At 36.7% G+C, this 18,267-nt stretch overlaps 1 protein-coding gene across 3 annotated transcripts in view; it reads right to left on the bottom strand.

Moving 5' to 3' along the window:
* The window catches only part of STAG1 (STAG1 cohesin complex component), a 469,514-nt gene that overhangs the window by 95,283 nt on the left and 355,964 nt on the right, over window positions 1-18,267 (bottom strand). For all 3 annotated transcript variants that reach the window (XM_060395498.1, XM_012102945.4, XM_060395501.1), the window contains 4 exons: window positions 10,833-10,931; window positions 10,263-10,342; window positions 3,861-3,968; window positions 1,588-1,702 (listed from right to left, as the gene is read on the bottom strand). In XM_060395498.1, the coding sequence (XP_060251481.1) occupies window positions 1,588-1,702; window positions 3,861-3,968; window positions 10,263-10,342; window positions 10,833-10,931 (402 nt within the window). The remainder of the gene's footprint in view (window positions 1-1,587; window positions 1,703-3,860; window positions 3,969-10,262; window positions 10,343-10,832; window positions 10,932-18,267) is intronic.

Below are 18,267 nucleotides of genomic sequence, written 5' to 3'. Positions count from 1 at the left end.
TTGATTGTTACAAAATACTTTCAATCTCATTTCTTTAAAACTTAAAGGGTTAAGGGTTTAATTTGAATAGCCCATCACAGGTGTGATATTTACTGAGTATTTAGTGTTTTACCTTAAACATTTATAAGCATCTATATTTTACTCCATAATAATATCCACACTTGCTTTGTTAAGAAAATAATGCTTTGGACTCTTGCTATCCAAGTGGTTCCTGGACTTCTGGTCCAGAAGCATAAACAAAAAGTAGCATCTCTGATTCCAACTCAAGAGTAACTGAATTAGAACTGGCATTTTAAGAAGATCTCCACAAAATCTGTATACATATTTAATACACTGTTCTCAAACACATCCTTTACACAAATGCAACTCTCCAGTTGGTTTCATTTTGACTATATTCTTTCTCTGTTCCCAACTCCCTTAAAAAGTATTAGCAATTCCTTCACTTTTCTGGTTCTGCTTTGCCCTAACGCCACTCTTTCCACTAATCCTTACATCTCTGTCTGATCTTAATTTTCTTATGGACTATCTGTTTGTCTCCCAATTCCTCATTTCTACAGAGTATCTCCAGCACTTTCAAACGAGAGCAGTCATACAGTCTCTTACGTTTCTCTTATTCCTAGACATTCCCATACAAACCAAAAATTCTCTTTCCCCAAGTAAAGTTCAGGGTCCTAGATTTCTAGATTTTTGCTACCTTTATTTGCAACTCTATTCCCACTCATTTCTAAGCCAACAAGTTTGTTCATTCAGGGCTTCAGGTATAAGTTTGCTAGCCCCCCATGTTATACCAGCAGTTGGAAATACAGTTCTAACATTAAAGAACATTTAAATGGGCAAACTAAAGTTCACATGTGCAAACAGATTCTGATAGATAGTATGTTATGGACGTTAACTGTTTGATAAACTGACATGGATATGCTGCATGAGCTTGCACTACTACTAATTTACATTCAAATTCATATTTTTCCTTTTCCTTAAATAACTTAACTTTCAAACAAGATAGAACCAGTGGTTTGACAGCTTGAAAATGTTCATATACTGTTTCAATAATATAATTTTTCTTTTCATTTTGGCCATACCACACAGCTTGTAGGATCTTAGTTTTCTGACTAGGGATCGAACCTGGGCCCTCTGCAGGGAATTCCCTAAATAATGTAATTTAAAAGCTACAGGTAAAAAGAAAAGCTACAAGAAAAACAAAAAGCAACGAAAAGAGTATGCTGTGTTGCAATGCAGTACTATAAAACTTTAAAAACGGCTAACCTATATTCAGTGTTAATCCATATCTGCACACATATTCCCAAAAAATGTAGAGTACTGATCCCATTATTATGGAATCAAATCTATGGAGCTAAGGAATTTCTTGGTGGTCCAATGGTTAGGACATGGGCTTTCACTCAGGGAACTAACATCCCACAAGTTGTGCAGCATAGCCAAAAAATTTAAAATATCCATGAAGGCAACTTTGTAAGAAACAGTCTTGTCTTCATTTGATTTTAAAAAATTACTAATTACAATGATTAAATGACAATTTTACTTAAAATATAATCTAATACAACAAAATAAAGAGCTATGTTAAAAATTTACCTCACTTTCAAGAAAGAAAAGGACAAGCATCCTAATAAGGTTCCCATTCGGACTGTTTCTCCCCCTTCTCTTTGCTAATGCTTCTTCTGCTTGTGGGTCATGTCTGCTAAACAATCTGGAAATAAGTAATAAAATAAGAATATTACAAATTTACATGGATATGAATTTAAGTCTTCTCCTTCAGTATATAAACTTCAGTGTTTAGACTAAAAAACAGACTAAGTGTATGTGCATGTACATTTTGTAAAAAACAAACAAAAAAACCAAAGTTGATCATGGAATTCTGAGTCTACAGTTTACTTAACAGATTTTAAAAGATCACAATATTAAATGGTAGGAAAATGCTAAGTAAGATTAGCTTTTTCAAAAGTTCTCCAACTGAGTATTTCCAGGGCAGGGGTATAAAAGATGCTTATAAGGCAAAGCTTTTGTTTGCATAGGAACTGACTGCATTTTCTCAAAGAAATAAAAAATAATGGAGGCTTACTTTGGTAGATATTCATATGAAATGTTAAATTTAAAAAATTTTAGTAAATGTTTCAAACTTAGACAAATATAGTAGAGATAAAATTACATATATCCAAGGGCTCTTTCTGATTCCAGTGTTGCCATTAATGGCCTTCATTCTGTAGATAATGAACCTTTTTAAATCTATCTTTGCTTTGAAACTACAGAAGCAATACACTCTTTCTAAATATATGGAAGCAATAAGTTCTTTCTATAATTCCTTTTGAGAAGTTAAAAAAGAGACTAACTGGAACATAATAAAAAAAAGGAAAGGGAAATTAAGACTACAATATACCCTTGATATTCACGACAGATAATACCTCAAGATAAATATGGAAACAGCACTATTTTATATTAGCCAATGAGTCAGAGTCACATCTTACTATAAAAGCCATGCCTGAAAATTCTGATTTCTTCACTTTCATTAGCAGCATGCACTACTAGCCAGCTTCCTTCTTAAATAAATATTTTTTTACATAGAAATAGCTCTTTCTTGTTTTGAGAGGTATCACTGAGTAAAGAGGGGCTTCCTCAATGGCTCAGCTAGTAAAGAATCCACCTGCAATGCAGTAGACACAGGAGATCAGGTTCGATCCCTGGATCGGAAAGATCCCCTGGAGGAGGAAACAGAAAACCATTCCAGTGTTCTTGGCTGGAAAATTTCATGGACAGAGGAACTTGGCAGGCTGCAGTCCAAAGAGCTGGACATGACTGAGTGGCTAAGCACACTGGATGTGTGGTGCTTCCTTGTGCTTTGCTGACTCCTATGACAGCTGAACACCCTCAATCTTAGCCTACTTTGTGGCTGTCCACAAAGAAACAGGTTTACAAAGAGACAGTGGGACAAATATTTAATAGTTATAAGCAAGAGTCACTTTACCACTGAGTAAAGTGCAGTTTGTGATTGCAGCACCAAGATGCTGATGCTAGATGGAGGGCCACGCTTGCTCATTATCAAAGTTAATCACCCATGTACAACAGTTGCCCAGTGCATGATTTATATCTGTGCTTAGCATAATCACACATAATTACAAATCACTGCATGTAAAAGACCTCTGGGTTAACCTGTCAAAGTCACTAAGTTAAATCTATGACAGCAAAACATCCCCCTGCCCAAGAATATGCTTATATTTTAAGAATGAATTAATAAATTATAGAATATATATAGTAGAGACCATGATCGATAACATATTTCATAAGGATGTTTAATTACATCAAAAAACTCTCATTAGCTCTATGCTTTGTCAAAAAATTGGATGAGATTTTGCTTCGAAATTAAACTGTAGCTGCATACATATTTTTACTATCATTACAGATTACTGATTAAAATAATCCTCCTCCTAATAAGATGAAAAAAAAAACCCCTGAAAATTTGGGAGGTATTTTGAAGATAATTTTAGATTACTAGTGTTGGGAAGTTAAGATGAGAACACAGAATTTTAAAAGGGAAAACAATTTGATGAAATAAAATTTCAATTACTTAGGTGAGTCTTTATAAACTTTAAGCACTTCTGCCATCTCCATTTACAAGGAGCTGACTAGCTGAGGACTGTCGTTTCAGATTTTAGATCAAAGGAATATGTCACAAGGGGCATCTTTCTCAGGGATGTGACTCATGATGTGTATGTAGGCTGTAAGAATGTTACAGCCCACAGAATTTGCAGTGGCCACTTTAGCACTATGTTCAGTCACTCTTTTACTAACTATAAAACAACAACAAAACAAAAACAGAAAAGTGGAACTTGTTTCATAGAGAATTAGCTCACTTTTTGTGAAGGAATTCTCCAGCTGCCACAGCAACAGGGCGATGTGCTGAGTACACCAAATGGTAAACATTTTCACAGTCTTCATTGGAAAGAGCTTCTTCACTTCCACTGAAAAATTCAGAAAAGTAAAACTGAGCCAAAACAAATGTTTACTGTCAGTTCTACCTTTATCAAAATTTTGTATGGTTCTTTATAAAAACTCAAGGTATACTGATTTTATTTTTCCACTCTTTTTAGTTGAGTTTGAAAATAATATTTTTAACTATAAAGGGCACTTCAATTGTTAAATAAAATTCAGAAAATACAGATAAAATAAGAAAATAAAAGGTCCACATGTCTTCCCATACACACCTATAGACAATGACTCTTAATACCTTGGGATATATATTAGCCCAATTTAGCTCAGTTTCTTTAAACATGCATAAGTTTTTTTGTTAACAGACATTAGTCATATATTCACCCGTTTCATAGTTAACTGTTACTGTGCTATGTCACTCTTGCCAGAATTGTCTATTTTATAGTTTATCACAATATTTACAATACTATTTAGTCTTCTTTGTATACAAATGATTTACTAGTCATAATCACTCCTTTACTAATGCAAATCTGCTGTCTTTCCTTTCATGCAGTCTTAAGGTTTCAACCTTTTATTGGTTTGCTGGAATGCATCTTTAAGTATTTTTTTCCCAAAGTGGGAATATCTATTTCCTGACTATTAATATGGTTAAAAACATTTGAAAGGATTAAAGATTAATGACTAGATGGGATACAGAATGTTTGGGCTGTACAGGTTCTTGACAAGATGTAGCAGTATAAACTCATTCCACAGAATTCAATTCTGGAGATGCCTCAGAGACTAGGAGACTGAAGGATCTGTCAAATGAATATAAATTAGAATGACCTTTGCAGCAAAATAATGTAGTTGCATCATAGTATAAGGGACAAACTTTAGTTGTGAATGAAAAAGAGCTGGATATCAAGGATGAGAGACAGATTAGAAGCAGTTTAATTTTAAAGTTCACTCTTTTCCCCCTCTCAACAAGGCCTAAGTTTTAACCACTTAATTATATGTATATAAATCAGCTCAATGAACTAATACCCTCAGGATGAAGTTAAACTCATAGGAAAAAAAAATTAAGATTTCTCAGTAATCCAAGCTCATAAGGGAAAGGAAATAATCCACACCAAAAGAAAAATAAACAGATGGAGAGAAAAAGAATTTAAAGATAGTACAACAGGATGTTAAAGGTGACTTTAACTTGTTATTTTGAGGAAGTTTTGGTAGACATCTCACAAGCCAAGAAAAATAAGGCCAGATTATTTCATGCAGTGCTGTAAGAGACTGGAGAGTTAGTTTGTGAACCTCACCATGTAAGTAGAAATCAGGAGACAGAGCAATATAATGAGCAGAAATTCATACTTCCTCCAAGTTTCCTTTAGGCCAGACATGAAATAATTAAAGAGAGCCAGCCTGGATAGTTTTAAAAGACATCTTGCCCAACAAGGCCATATACAGGGCAAGCAACTCAGAGAGGAAACCGAAAGCCAGGTGCTGAATCACAAAGTAAATAGCCAGAGGAAGCATCATCCACTGCGGGGAACCACTGTCATAAACACCCAAAGCGGAGATAAGACAGGAGGGAAAAGGGCAGGACACAAATGTGAGATGACGACGATGGGGAGCACCTGCTGACATGCTGGACAGGCTGGAGCCAGCTGAAACCAAGGTGGCTTTCAGAATAGTACAGTTATTGACCTTTAGCTCATAATACCTTCACCGAAATACTAAAAAGCACTCCTTTCACACCATGTCAGTTCTGAAAAGGATCATAAAAGGCCAAAAAAGATTGGGCAGTGGCCCAATTTTTGGGAAATCCTCACCCCTCCCCCAAATAGCAAGAATATTTCTCCTACTCATTAGCCTATGAAATCACTTAACCCCAAAAAAGTACGTCCCCATGCCCCTGGGCCTATTTCACTTTCCCAGAGGACCCTGTGCCCTGGGGTGGCTCTTGCCTTCTGAGACAGACTGCATTCTGTCTATGGAATGTGTATCACTAAATAAACTTGCTTTCCCTTTACTATGGTTCCCTCCTAAAATCTTCCTGTGGGTTGCCAATGACCCTCACTTGGAGGTCCATCCTAAGGACTTCTGTGGGTCTCAGGATGACACCTCCCTCTCCTGCAACAGGGAGAGCTCTCTGAGGAATCCAGAAAAGGACCAAAGTTATCTAATGAATTAGATCATCTGACACAGTTGGAGGGCCATAACTGTACTTTTTATATAAGATATGTTCTGCCCTTATTTCCTCCAATGAAAGCACAGAAAAGAACCTTAAAAATAGACTTTTGAAACTAGCCAAACTACTTTCTAAATTCAAGATGAAAGTATGATTTTTCTTTTCAGCCAAACAAGGTATCAGATAGTTTGAAAAACACTCTTTAAGGAAGTAAACTAGCTGGAAAATATAATATTGGAAGAGCCTATGAGAGACTGCTGCAAATAAGGCAGAGCACCAAAGAATTGATGCCTTTGAACTGTGGTGCTGGAGAAGACTCCTGAAAGTCTCTTGGACAATAAGGAGATCAAACCAGTCAATTTTAAGGGACATCAACCCTGAATACTTGTTGGAAAGACTGATGCTGAAGCTGAGCATAGTGAAAGTCACTCAGTCATGTCCGACTCTTTGGGACCCCATGGACGATACAGTCCATGGAATTCTCCAGGCCAGAATACTGGAGTGGGTAGCCTTTCCCTTCTTTTCTTTTTTTTTAGCCTTTCCCTTCTCCAGGGAATCTCCCCAACCCAGGGATAGACCCTAGGTCTCCACATTGCAGGCAGATCCTTTCCCAGCTGAGCCACAGGGGGAGCCCCCAAATACTGAAGTGAGTAGCCTATCCCTTCTCCAGAGGATCTTGCCAACCCAGGAATCAAACCAGGGTCTCCTGCATTGCAAGTAGATTCTTTAACAACTGAGCTATCACAGAAGCTGAAGTTGAAGCTCCAGTATTTTGGTCATCTGATGTGAACAGTCGACTCCTTAGAAAAGTCCCTGATGATGCAGAGGAACACTGAGAGCAGAAGGAGAAGAAGGAGTCAGAGGATGAAATGGCTGGGTGGCATCACCAATCCAATGGACATGAACCTGCCAAACTGGGAAATGGTGAGGGACAGGCAGGCCTGGCATGCTGCACTCCACGGGGTCACAAAGAATGGGACATGACTGGGCGACTAAACAACAACAACAAATGAGAGAATTACTCTTCCTTGAAGGTAAGAGAAGAAGTATTGAAAATATCAAAGCAGTTAACACTTGCCTGAATAAGCAAGTATTGAAACGAAATTTTAAAGAAAAAGCAAAAAAAAAAAAGGGGGGGGGTAAAAAAGTAATCCTTAACAACAGATTTTAAACTCTAGACAATTTCAATGAAAAAGATGAGTGGGTGGAATGAGGTTATTTTTTGTTCAAGGGAAAGACATTGATAAGCTTGTAAAATTCACACTTAGATTATAATTACTTGTCATAGTAGTCACAATCTTCATAAATGACAAAGAAGAGATATAACGATAGAGTGAATACTATCAGAAGATGTACAAATCATGAATAGAGAGGTACTGATTTATATACTCTGAAGTATATCAAACAACAGTGTGTAAGAAAAGATAAGATAGTAGTTGAAGACTCTAACACATCCTTCTGAAAAAATAGGCAAAAAAAAGTAAAGTTGTAGATAATTTGGATGACACTGAATAAATTCAAAGTAATGAACAGAAATACATAACTATATAAGCAACACAGATAAGTACTGTTTTTACACATATTTAGAAAATTCAGAATATTGACCAAAATATGCAGAACACATTCTTAAATAAAACAATAAAACAGAAAGAATAGCTTTAATCTGATCTAGGGAGAACAGAAATTACTACTGAATAATCCATGCTTAAACTGAAAATCATAACAGTAATCAAAGTATTTATCATTGATTGTCTATGAAAATATTCCATGTCCAAATTTTTAGGAGACTAGTAGTGAAATTGAAAGTAGTACTTTAAACATGATTATTCAGAAACAATAAACAAACAGCTTAAAGAAGCTAATGCATTGAAAAGAACAGTAGTATGGACAAACCTCTGGCATGACTGATCAAGAAAAAGGGTATACAAATATGATAAATGATGAAAAAGAGAAATAACAGAAAAATAGCAAAGTTTTATGAATAAAGAGATCATAAACAATAAAACAATAAAGTTCAAAACTGTGATAAAACTGATAATATCTTCAAAAGCTTATAAAAAGCCAAAATTAATATGAGGAAATAAAGATTAACTTAGATAGGTAACAATTAAAGAAGTAGGAATGATGATCAAAGACTTCTCCTCAAAAGAAACTTAAAACTGATAGGGCTTTAACAAGAGAATTCTCTCAAACTTTGAAGAAGAAATTAATCTTTGTCATAGAAAAGTTATTTCAGAATAGAAAAAGGGTGAGAAATTACTGATGATAATTTACAAAGAGTATACATATAACCCTGATTTCAAAGTTGGATAAAGAAAAGAAAAAAAATGTCAAAGTTATACATAACACAACTATGAAAACCCTAAATAAAACAGAGAACTGCATTTAAGCAAATTATAGTGAAAACAAATATGTCACGTTCAAACAGGATTTAGTTTAGAAATGCACATGTGGTTTACCATTAAACAAATCCATCAATTTCATTCAGACTCATCTATGTAAAAAAAGAAAATCCCAGAAAACTGAGATTACAAAAGAACGTTTTTCATATCAAAAACCTATCTCAGTAACTGCAGAAACAAAAAACTTTAGATGCCTTCCTAGAAAAAGAACAAAAAAAGCCACTATCAGGGATATTTTTATAGTGCTCAGTATCTGGGCTAATGGAATTAGACAAGAAAATGAAACAAAAGTTTTAAAATTAGAAGAGAAGACAGAACTAAAATTGTCTTCACATCATAAAATAATCTACATAGTAAACTCAAGAAAATCAAACCATCAACATGGATAAAAGTTCTAATATGCTGCACACAAAAGACAACCATGAAAATTAAGGTTCTCTATCTTAGCAATAATTCAGTAGAAAATATTTTAAAACTAAATATTTATCACATAACAAAAAGAACATATAGTATTTAAGAATTAACCCAGTAAATAATGTACGCTACTGCTACAAAACAAATTTAAACCTTATACAAGACTTAATGAGATCTGAATAAAGGAATGTATCACTTTCATGTATAAATGATATATATAATTATAAAAAATTCCATTCTCTTCTAAATTTATCATAAAATTAAACGCAGTTCTTTTTTTCTTTGGCCACACCACTATAAGATCTTAGCTTCCCAGCCAGGGATCAAACACTTGTCCCTATAGTGAAAGTACAAAGTCTTAACCACTGGACTGCCAGGGAAGTTCCTAAATGAAGTTCTAATATTTAAACTCCCAACCAAAGTTTCTGAGGAATTAGACAAAAGCACCTTAAAAATTCATAAAGAAAAAAGTAGCTAAGTGCATTTTAAAAAGAAAGGCAAAGAAGGTACTGATCAGTAAGAGGCCATATTTATAAACACACAACATCTACTAGAATATAAAGCCACAATAATAAAGAATATGGTAGTACAGCAGAAAGAGGTAAAAAGAAACCAAAACAATAGACCCTGGCATACATGATATTTGGTGTATGACAGATATAGCATCACAAAATAGGAAGTGGAGGATTTGTAATGACTTTGTCAGGTCTTTCATTTTCTCATACAGATTCTTCCTGGTTTTTAGCTAGTTCTATATATGAAACTATTCCTATTTAAAAATCTGTATCATATTAATGACATAATTTAATCACCTTGCTTCCTTTCTTTTACTTCTGTACCATTCCAAAGAAGTCTATTTGAAAAACTGAACCCTTTTAAGTCTTTTATTTCTCAATTTCTCTGTCTCTCTCTTTAAGCAGAAGAACCCACCTGCCAAGGCAGGAAATGTGGGTTCAATCCCTGGGTTGGGAAGATCCCTTGGAGAAGGAAATGGCAACCAACTCCAGTAATCTTGCCTGGGAAATCCTATGGACAGAGGCACCTGGTGGGCTACAGTCCAAGGAGTTGTGAAAGAGTTGGACATGACTTAGAGATTAAACAATAACAATGTTACTTCATTGATACTTTTTCTGGATTGCATAAAAGAACTTTTACATAGAGGAAATAGAAAATATTCAAAATAAAAAACAAAGAGAAAACATTTTGTTTCAAACCTAACCTTAAAATAAGAAAGCAAAACCAAAAGTAGTAAGAATACACATTAGGATTATATATGTGAAGGGCACTAATAATGCTGGGAAACAACATTAATATTTTAACAGACTAAATTAAAATATTATACTTACTGAAGTATTAGTGTAACCAATCGAATAGCTTCAACAGCAACATCATATTCCTTATCAAGTGTCATTGATACAATGCGATCCTGAAGAAAAGTTATAAGTCAAACCAACTATGAACAGAAAAAAAGCTGAGACAGATCTGAGGTAATGTTTTGGGGGGAGATGATGGAAGAGTAATGATAGATTAGTCTAATGATGATTAGATTAGATGGTAAGTTTTCCTTTTCAAATGTTAACATCATGGTCCTATGCACACACAGGAGGTGTTGTAAATGTCTATAATTTTCATCAACTAGCATTCTCTAACAAAGAGCCAAACCTTACCTTGCAAAATCAATATAAAAAGATGTCCAGGAAAAAAATCTTATTTTAAGCAGGAGAGCTTTCCATTGAAGGTAATAAATAAGACCTCATGTTGGTAATATCTTTTTTAAAGCAGAGATTCATCTATTTAATACAGGTCTATTTAAAGAACATGTATAAAGAATATGAGCTACACTTGGTATGGTAATGCCATTTGCTAAGCTAGCTTTAACAAGCATTTTTAAAGTGAAAAAGAAAAGTCATTCTTACCTTGAATCGGTTAGTGAATAGCTCCAACTTGGGGAATAATTCTCTATTAGTATACAGACTTTGTAGAGCTTTCAAACACTTCAGCCTGACTTCTCCTTGCTTCAGAAACAGAAATAAAATCAAAACACAGTCAATTCCATGTCACAAAAGTTAGATTTTCAAGTCTATATGAAAACGAAAGTGATTTTCAGCTTAACCATTCAATTTATTTCATACTGTAATCTGACATAAGACAGAACCAAGTAATTATATTGTACTTACATTTAACTAAAAGTGCACTAAAACCCCTTAGTTAGGTGAGAGAAAGTCTATACCTTTTTCAAATGTGTATCAATTCTGGTTCAACATGAAATATTTCCTACAATCATACCTGTGGCACTGTGAGATAATTTTTGACATATGATTTTAATTAAAGAAGGGTATGCTAATTTCTCCTTTTTTCAAAAAGCATCTAACTTCATAATAAAGTATTATCACTCATTTATTTAGCAAATATTTACTAAATGTCTTTTATATTCCAGAAAGAGCAGTTAGGAAAATATGATAAAGGGATGAATGTTTAAAACAAAGGCAAAATGATAGTCATGTGTCCTGGGGTTGCTCTTTACTAGGGCAATATAATAAAGCCATTAACTTGGAGTAGATGTTGGTAATCAAAATGCATTCAGAATCACATGGAAACTTAGCCAATCCAAATGATTCAAAAGAGAACGAAATTTCTATGTTCAAAAAGCAACATGTTCCACAGTGGGCATCCAAATTTTGGAATCAGACAAAGCTAGATTTCCAATTCTGTATATTCTTAGAGAGATGATAAGTACACTAAAACCATCCCCAAGGAATAGAAATGCAAAAAGGCAAAATGGTTGTCTGAGGAGGCCTTACAAACAGCTGAGAAAAGAAAAGGGAAAGGGAAAGGAGAAATGGAAAGATATATATATCTCTCTGAATGCAGACTTCCAAAGAACAGCAAGGGGAGATAAGAAAGTCTTCCTCAGTGATCAGTGCAAAAAAATAGAGGAAAACAATAGAATGGGAAAGACTAGAGATGTCTCCAAGAAAATTAGAAATACCAAGGGAACATTTTATGCAAAGATGGGCACAATAAAGGACAGAAACGGTATGGACTTAACAGGAAGCAGAAGATATTAAGATGTGGCAAGAATACACAGAAGAACTATACAAAAAGATATTCATGACCCAGATAACCATGATGGTGTGATCTTCAACTAAGAGTCAGACATCCTGGAGTGTGAAGTCAAGTGGGCCTTAGGAAGTAACACTATGAACAAAGCTAGTGGAGGTGATGAAATTTCAGGTAAGCTATTTCAAATCCTAAGAAATGATGCTGTTAAAGTGTTGCACTCAATATGCCAGCAAATTTGGAAACTCAGCAGCAGACACAGGACTGGAAAAGGTCCATTTTCATCCCAATTCCAAAAAAAGGCAATATCAAGAATGTTCAAACTACCACACAATTGCATTCATCTCACATGCCAGCAAAGTAATGCTCAAAATTCTCCAAGCCAGGCTTCAACAGTACATGAAACAAGAACTTCCAAATAAATGTTCAAGCTGGATTTAGAAAAGGCAGAGGAACCAGAGATCAAATTGCCAACACCTGTTGCATCATAGAAAAAGCAAGAGAATTTCAGAAAAACATCTACTTCTACTTCATTGACTATGCTAAAGCCTTTGACTGTGTGAATCACAACAAATTGGAAAATTCCTAGAGATGGGAATACCAGACAACCTTACCTGCCTGCTCAGCAATCTATACGTAGGTCAAGAAGCAACAGTTAGAACTGGACATGGAACAACAGACCAGTTCCAAACTGAGAAAAGAGCACATCAAGGCTGTATACTGTCACCCTGCTTATGTAACTTATATGCAGAGTACACCATGAGAAATGCTGGGCTGGATGAAGCACAAGCTGGAATCAAGACTGCTGAGAGAAATATCAATAAGCACAGATATGCAGGTGACACCACACTTATGGCAGAAAGTGAAGAAGAACTAAAGAGTCTTTTGATGAAAGTGAAAGAGGAGAGTGAAAAAGTTGACTTAAATCTCAACATTCAGAAAACTAAGATGATGGCATTTGGTCCCATCACTTCATGGAAAATAGATGGGGAAACAATGGAAACAGTGACAGACTTTATTTTCTTGGGCTCCAAAATTACTGCAGATGGTGACTGCATCCATCAAATTAAAAGACACTTTCTCCTCAGAAGAAAAGCCATGACTAACCTAGACAGCATGTTAAAAAGCAGAGACATTACTTTGTCGACAAAAGTTCAACTATTCAAAATTATTGTTTTTCCCATAGTCATGTATGGATGTGAGAGTTGGACCATAAAGAAAACAGAGTGCCAAAGAATTGATGCTTTTGAACTGTGGTGTTGGAGGAGACTCTTTAGAGTCACTTGGACTGCAAGAGATCAAACCAGTCAATCCTGAAGGAAATCAGGCCTGAATATTCATTGGAAGGACTGAAGCTGAGGTTGAAGCTCCAAATCTTGGACCACCTGATGTGAAGAACTGACTGACTGGAAAAGATCCTGATGTTAGTAAAGATTGAAGGCAGGAGGAGAAGGGGACAACAGAGGATGAGACGGTTGGATGGACATGAGTTTGAACAGGCTCTGGGAGTTGGTGATGATGGACAGGGAGGCCTGGGGTGCTGCAGTCCATGGGGATGCAAAGGGTTGGACGTGAGTGAGAGACTGAACTGAAGTACACTAATCATTCTGATACTAGTTTTCTCACTTTTAAAATACGATTCTGACTTCATAAAGTTGTTTTAAAATTTGAATGCAGAGGTATGTTGGTAAAAGTTTTAACAACAAGCTATGGGAATGGAGCCCTGAACTGTTCCATTTACAGATTTCTGTGATGTGATTTACTCCCTCCACAGCCAATTTCAAGATACCAATCCTGAACTGATATAAATGAATGGATAAGCATTGAATGCTGATTCAAGGTAGCTCAAGTCCCCTCCTGTGAGATATGGTTGTTGGTCAAGTCTCTAGCACAGAGAAGGTATCTGTGGTAGTTGCTGTTGATGACCTGCCCAGATGTCCAAATCCTAATATACACGGCTAATCTTCCCACTTCCTTCTGTACTGACAGCTAATGGAGCTTATCTGCATTTCTCTCTGGAGAATTGATCATGGCTGGAAAGAACCACCTAGTACAGAGATTCCTATGCTCTACTTTGCCTTTGCCTCCTTCAGGATGAAGCTCATAGCCATTGGGGAATGAAATAGGAGGATGAAAGAGCCCAATCTCCTTGTCTCAGGACAGGATAACCTCTGAGGTGCAATTTATTCTTCAAAGTTCCTTCTGAGGTGATGCTCAGACAAAACTCCTGAAACCATATTTCTGTCAGTGTATCCTACTTTATCCTATATTCCTCATTTACTTACAAGTTTCTCCTGAGAATATAAACTTCAATGTATTTCTAGCACAAAAATCTCTGACTGAGGTGAGATTCTAGGGAATGTGACCCAAATACTTGGTAGCAAGAGTGGTCCTAACAAGCAGACTTCACTGATGGGATTCTGAAGATGGATCACTTGAAGGAAGAGCTACTATGAGGATGGACCCAATTATTGTTTGTAAGTGAAGTCAATGATAGTCTCTGACATAGAAGAGTAGCCATTTGTTAATTCACTTGTACATGAAAGGAGATATGCACTTAGCTTGTACAACATGATGAACATTTGAGGGATAACACTGTAAACAGTAACTATAAGGGCAACGGAATTGGGTGGCTGTCACTGAGAGTGCTGAAGAGAGAAAATGACAGGCTAATTAATCATAAGTTTAAATTAACAAATGGCAACATTTAAGAGACTTTCATCTCCTGCGGATAAAGAGTTCATTATATTGAAGACTAGACTGAGAACTCAATTTTAAGGGTGCCGGAATTTATGAGCCATTGCATCTCAGGCAAGTCTATGCCAAAATCACAGCCATATAGGAAAGAAGTGGGAGTTCAAAGACTAGCAGGCAGATATAGACAGAACAATGAATTTGAAATTTTCCATGAACATGTGGGCCTGCAAATAAGTCTCAAGTTCCCCTGTTAGAAGAGAGCATGCTTTTTCCACCTAACTATCCCCTTGAATATTCATATGGAAACCTCAAGTGAAGCAACTACCTTAAGGACAATGCTAGCAGCTTTCCTCATGTTCTATACCAACCCTCCGTTATGGCCACAAGCTAAGGTCAAATTTCAGTATGGCCCAAGTGGGGAAGTAACAGGTCTGCTAAAGGAAGAGGAAGATTATATTGCTGTAAGTGCTACAGGAATGGGCCAAGTTGAACAAGTAAGAACAGAGAGTGGTTGCTAAGGGTACTGGACTAGGGAATGGGAATATCAAACAAGATAAGAGAAGGAGTTTTTGGATATGGGGCACTCTTTCTTGCCTCAGGATTTAAGGCCCATGCAAACAGACTAACACTGCTGGATGACCTCTGGAAAAAGCAGTGGTGCATATTAAAGAAATAAGAGATCCAAGAATCATTGTGACAGACTGTGAAGAAAGGCAATTAAAACACAGCAAAGTAAGCAATATAAAGGATCTACCATATAAACTCAGAAGACCTATTGGTTGGGTACATTCCTCAGGAGGGCCTGGTCAATACTGTTTATCAAGGCAATGAAGAAAAGACTTGGGGCAGGGGCACGCATTACTGAGAAACTACAAAATGGCTGTGTTCTGGAGGCTAGAGCTGGCAACAGAAGAGACTCAAACAGAATTCAGTTTCCATTCCAATAACAAAAATGATGATGAGATGATAGAATAGCAGAAACAAGGTACCATCACCAAACTAGTAGATGCAAGGTGCACATGATAACTGTAATGGGCAGAGCAATGTTGAAGAGCAGCCCATGGGGTCTGTGGATATGGCTCATAAGATATGGTTTTCCTGGAGGCAAGATATATGAAAAGCCAACAAAAGTATCATATAATATGTATCCATGATCACAAGAGATCAACAGATGAGCAAAAGATTAAAGACAGCTGACCCAAAGTAAAATTATAACTCCAGATTTAAGATAGCATCTAAGAAGTTTCTTTACCTCTAAATTTCAAAATAAGGCCAAAAGAGATGAAATTACTTTCAACCAATCAAGTTCACACAGCTAATTATACAAAGACATTAATCAAGTTTTATCCACACCTTGTTTCATTATGCTTCCTAATCAAGTACCTCTCATACCAAATCTTTGTTCTTTACCTATAAGATGGCCTGCTTACATTACAGGAACTTAACTAAATCTTCAACAATAACTTAAATGAAAAAGCCACCTGAAATTTTGGTAATTTTTCTCTTTTGGGACTCCATTATACTCTGATTGTTATTAAAATGCATACAATAATATGAACACCGCAATGGGAATACTGTGAAAGAGTTCAGTTCAGTCACACAGTCATGTCCAACTCTCTGCGACCCCATGGACTGCACCACGCCAGGCTTCCCTGTCCATAACCAAGTCCCAAAGCTTGCTCAAACCCATGCCCATTGAGTCAGTAATGCCATCCAACCATCTCATCTTCTGTTGTCCCCTTCTCCTCCTGCCTTCAATCCTTCCCAGCATCAGGGTCTTTTCCAATGAGTCAGTTCTTCGCATCAGGTAGCCAAATGTTGGAGCTTCAGCATCAGTCCTTCCAATGAATATTCAGGACCGATTTCCTTTAGGATGGACTGGTTGGATCTCCTTGCAGTCCAAGGGACTCTCAAGAGTCTTCTCCAACACCACAGTTCAAAAGTGCTCAGCTTTCTTTATAGTCCAACTCTCACATCCGTACATGACTACTAGAAAAACCATAGCTTTGACTAGACGGACCTTTGTTGGCAAAGTAACGTCTCTGCTTTTTAATATGCTGTCTAGGTTGCTCATAGCTTTTCTTCCAAAGAGCAAGCGTCGTTTAATTTCATGGTTGCAGTCACCATCTGCAGTAATTTTGGAGCCCCCCAAAATAAAGTCTCTCACTGTTTTCATTGTTTCCCATCTATTTGCCATGAAGTGATGGGACTGGATGGCATAATCTTAGTTTTCTGAATGCTGGGTTTTACACCAGCTTTTTCATTCTTCTTTTTCACTTTCATCAAGAGGCTCTTTAGTTCTTCACTTCCTGCCATTAGTGTGGTGTCATCTGTGTATCTGAGGTTATTGGTATTTCTCCCAACAACTTGATTCCAGCTTGTGCTTTAACCAGTCCAGCATTTCACATGATGTACTCTGCATATAAGTTAAATAAGCAGGGTGACACTATACATCCTTGACGTACATAGTAGCTCTGTGAAGAGTGAAGTTACTCATAGAAGGCCATCCACATGTTTTTGTGGATGAGGCCCTTTAGACCATTTCAGGTGCTGATAATCTTATCACTGAGTGGTTCCTATCACTGAGTATACAATAGGTATTAACATTTTGGCTGTATATATACTGACCACCATCACTGCCTCATAGGGTATGTACGACAAGGACAAACTAATTCAAGCACAATGGGACAGGTGCGCTCCTAACCAACTCCAGAGCTGTCCAAATCACAGTACACTGTTCAACAAAAATATTAACTCTATGGTGGGGAAAAGGACATCATTCTGCTAATTCAAGATAATACAAGCAGTCCAATCTAGCCCATAAGGAAGGCCTCCAGAGACTAGACGTTGACAGATTACCAAAGGATAAATGTCGAAGTCTGAGCTTTTGCCCCAGCAGCTTCTGATATTATCACCATCACTGAGACAGTGCAACCCATAAGTGAAACAAGCAAGCTGTGACTGATATGGCTAAGGCTTTTTACTTTATCCCTTTGCAGAATAAGGTCATGACCTATTTTTGTTCACACTGAACAGGCTCCAGTATATTTCTACTGCACTCCTGCAGGGATACCTAAATCATTCTGCAATATGCTACCAGAGGGCAGGGCTTGATCTTCAATAAACCCAAGGGCCCACAGAAATTTGTCATCCCTTAATGAGATGGCTACAGTGCTGCTAATGACATGGAGGCTACAGTACTGTACTGCGCCACTGACACTGAATGATTAGTGCCAATTTGACTATAAATCCAGATAAGTCCTGGCCCTAGGCACAACAGGTGCAATTTCTAAGGCTCAGGGTTCAAAAATGACATTATGGCATCGTTTACAGACAGCTCTATGAAACAAAGGCAGATAAGTCCTGCTAGGTTGCAGCCACCATCTGGACCAATGGATGGCTATCTTTTGACTATCAGGTGTCAGCATTTCAATAGGCCAAGCTCTGCAATATGGTAGTAGCAGTGCAGGTCACCTCTACTACCATTCCTTGTAACATTTTTCACCAACAAGCAGGTTGTTGCCAATGACCTAACCATCTGGTCAGGCAAATGGCAACTGAAAGACTGGATCCCCCATATGGGAAAAAGATCTA

This window comes from Ovis aries, chromosome 1 (assembly GCF_016772045.2).
Source record: "Ovis aries strain OAR_USU_Benz2616 breed Rambouillet chromosome 1, ARS-UI_Ramb_v3.0, whole genome shotgun sequence".
Taxonomy (NCBI): domain Eukaryota; kingdom Metazoa; phylum Chordata; class Mammalia; order Artiodactyla; family Bovidae; genus Ovis; species Ovis aries.
Note: the sequence above shows the minus strand (reverse complement) of the source record. Positions and strands in the feature narration are given on the sequence as shown.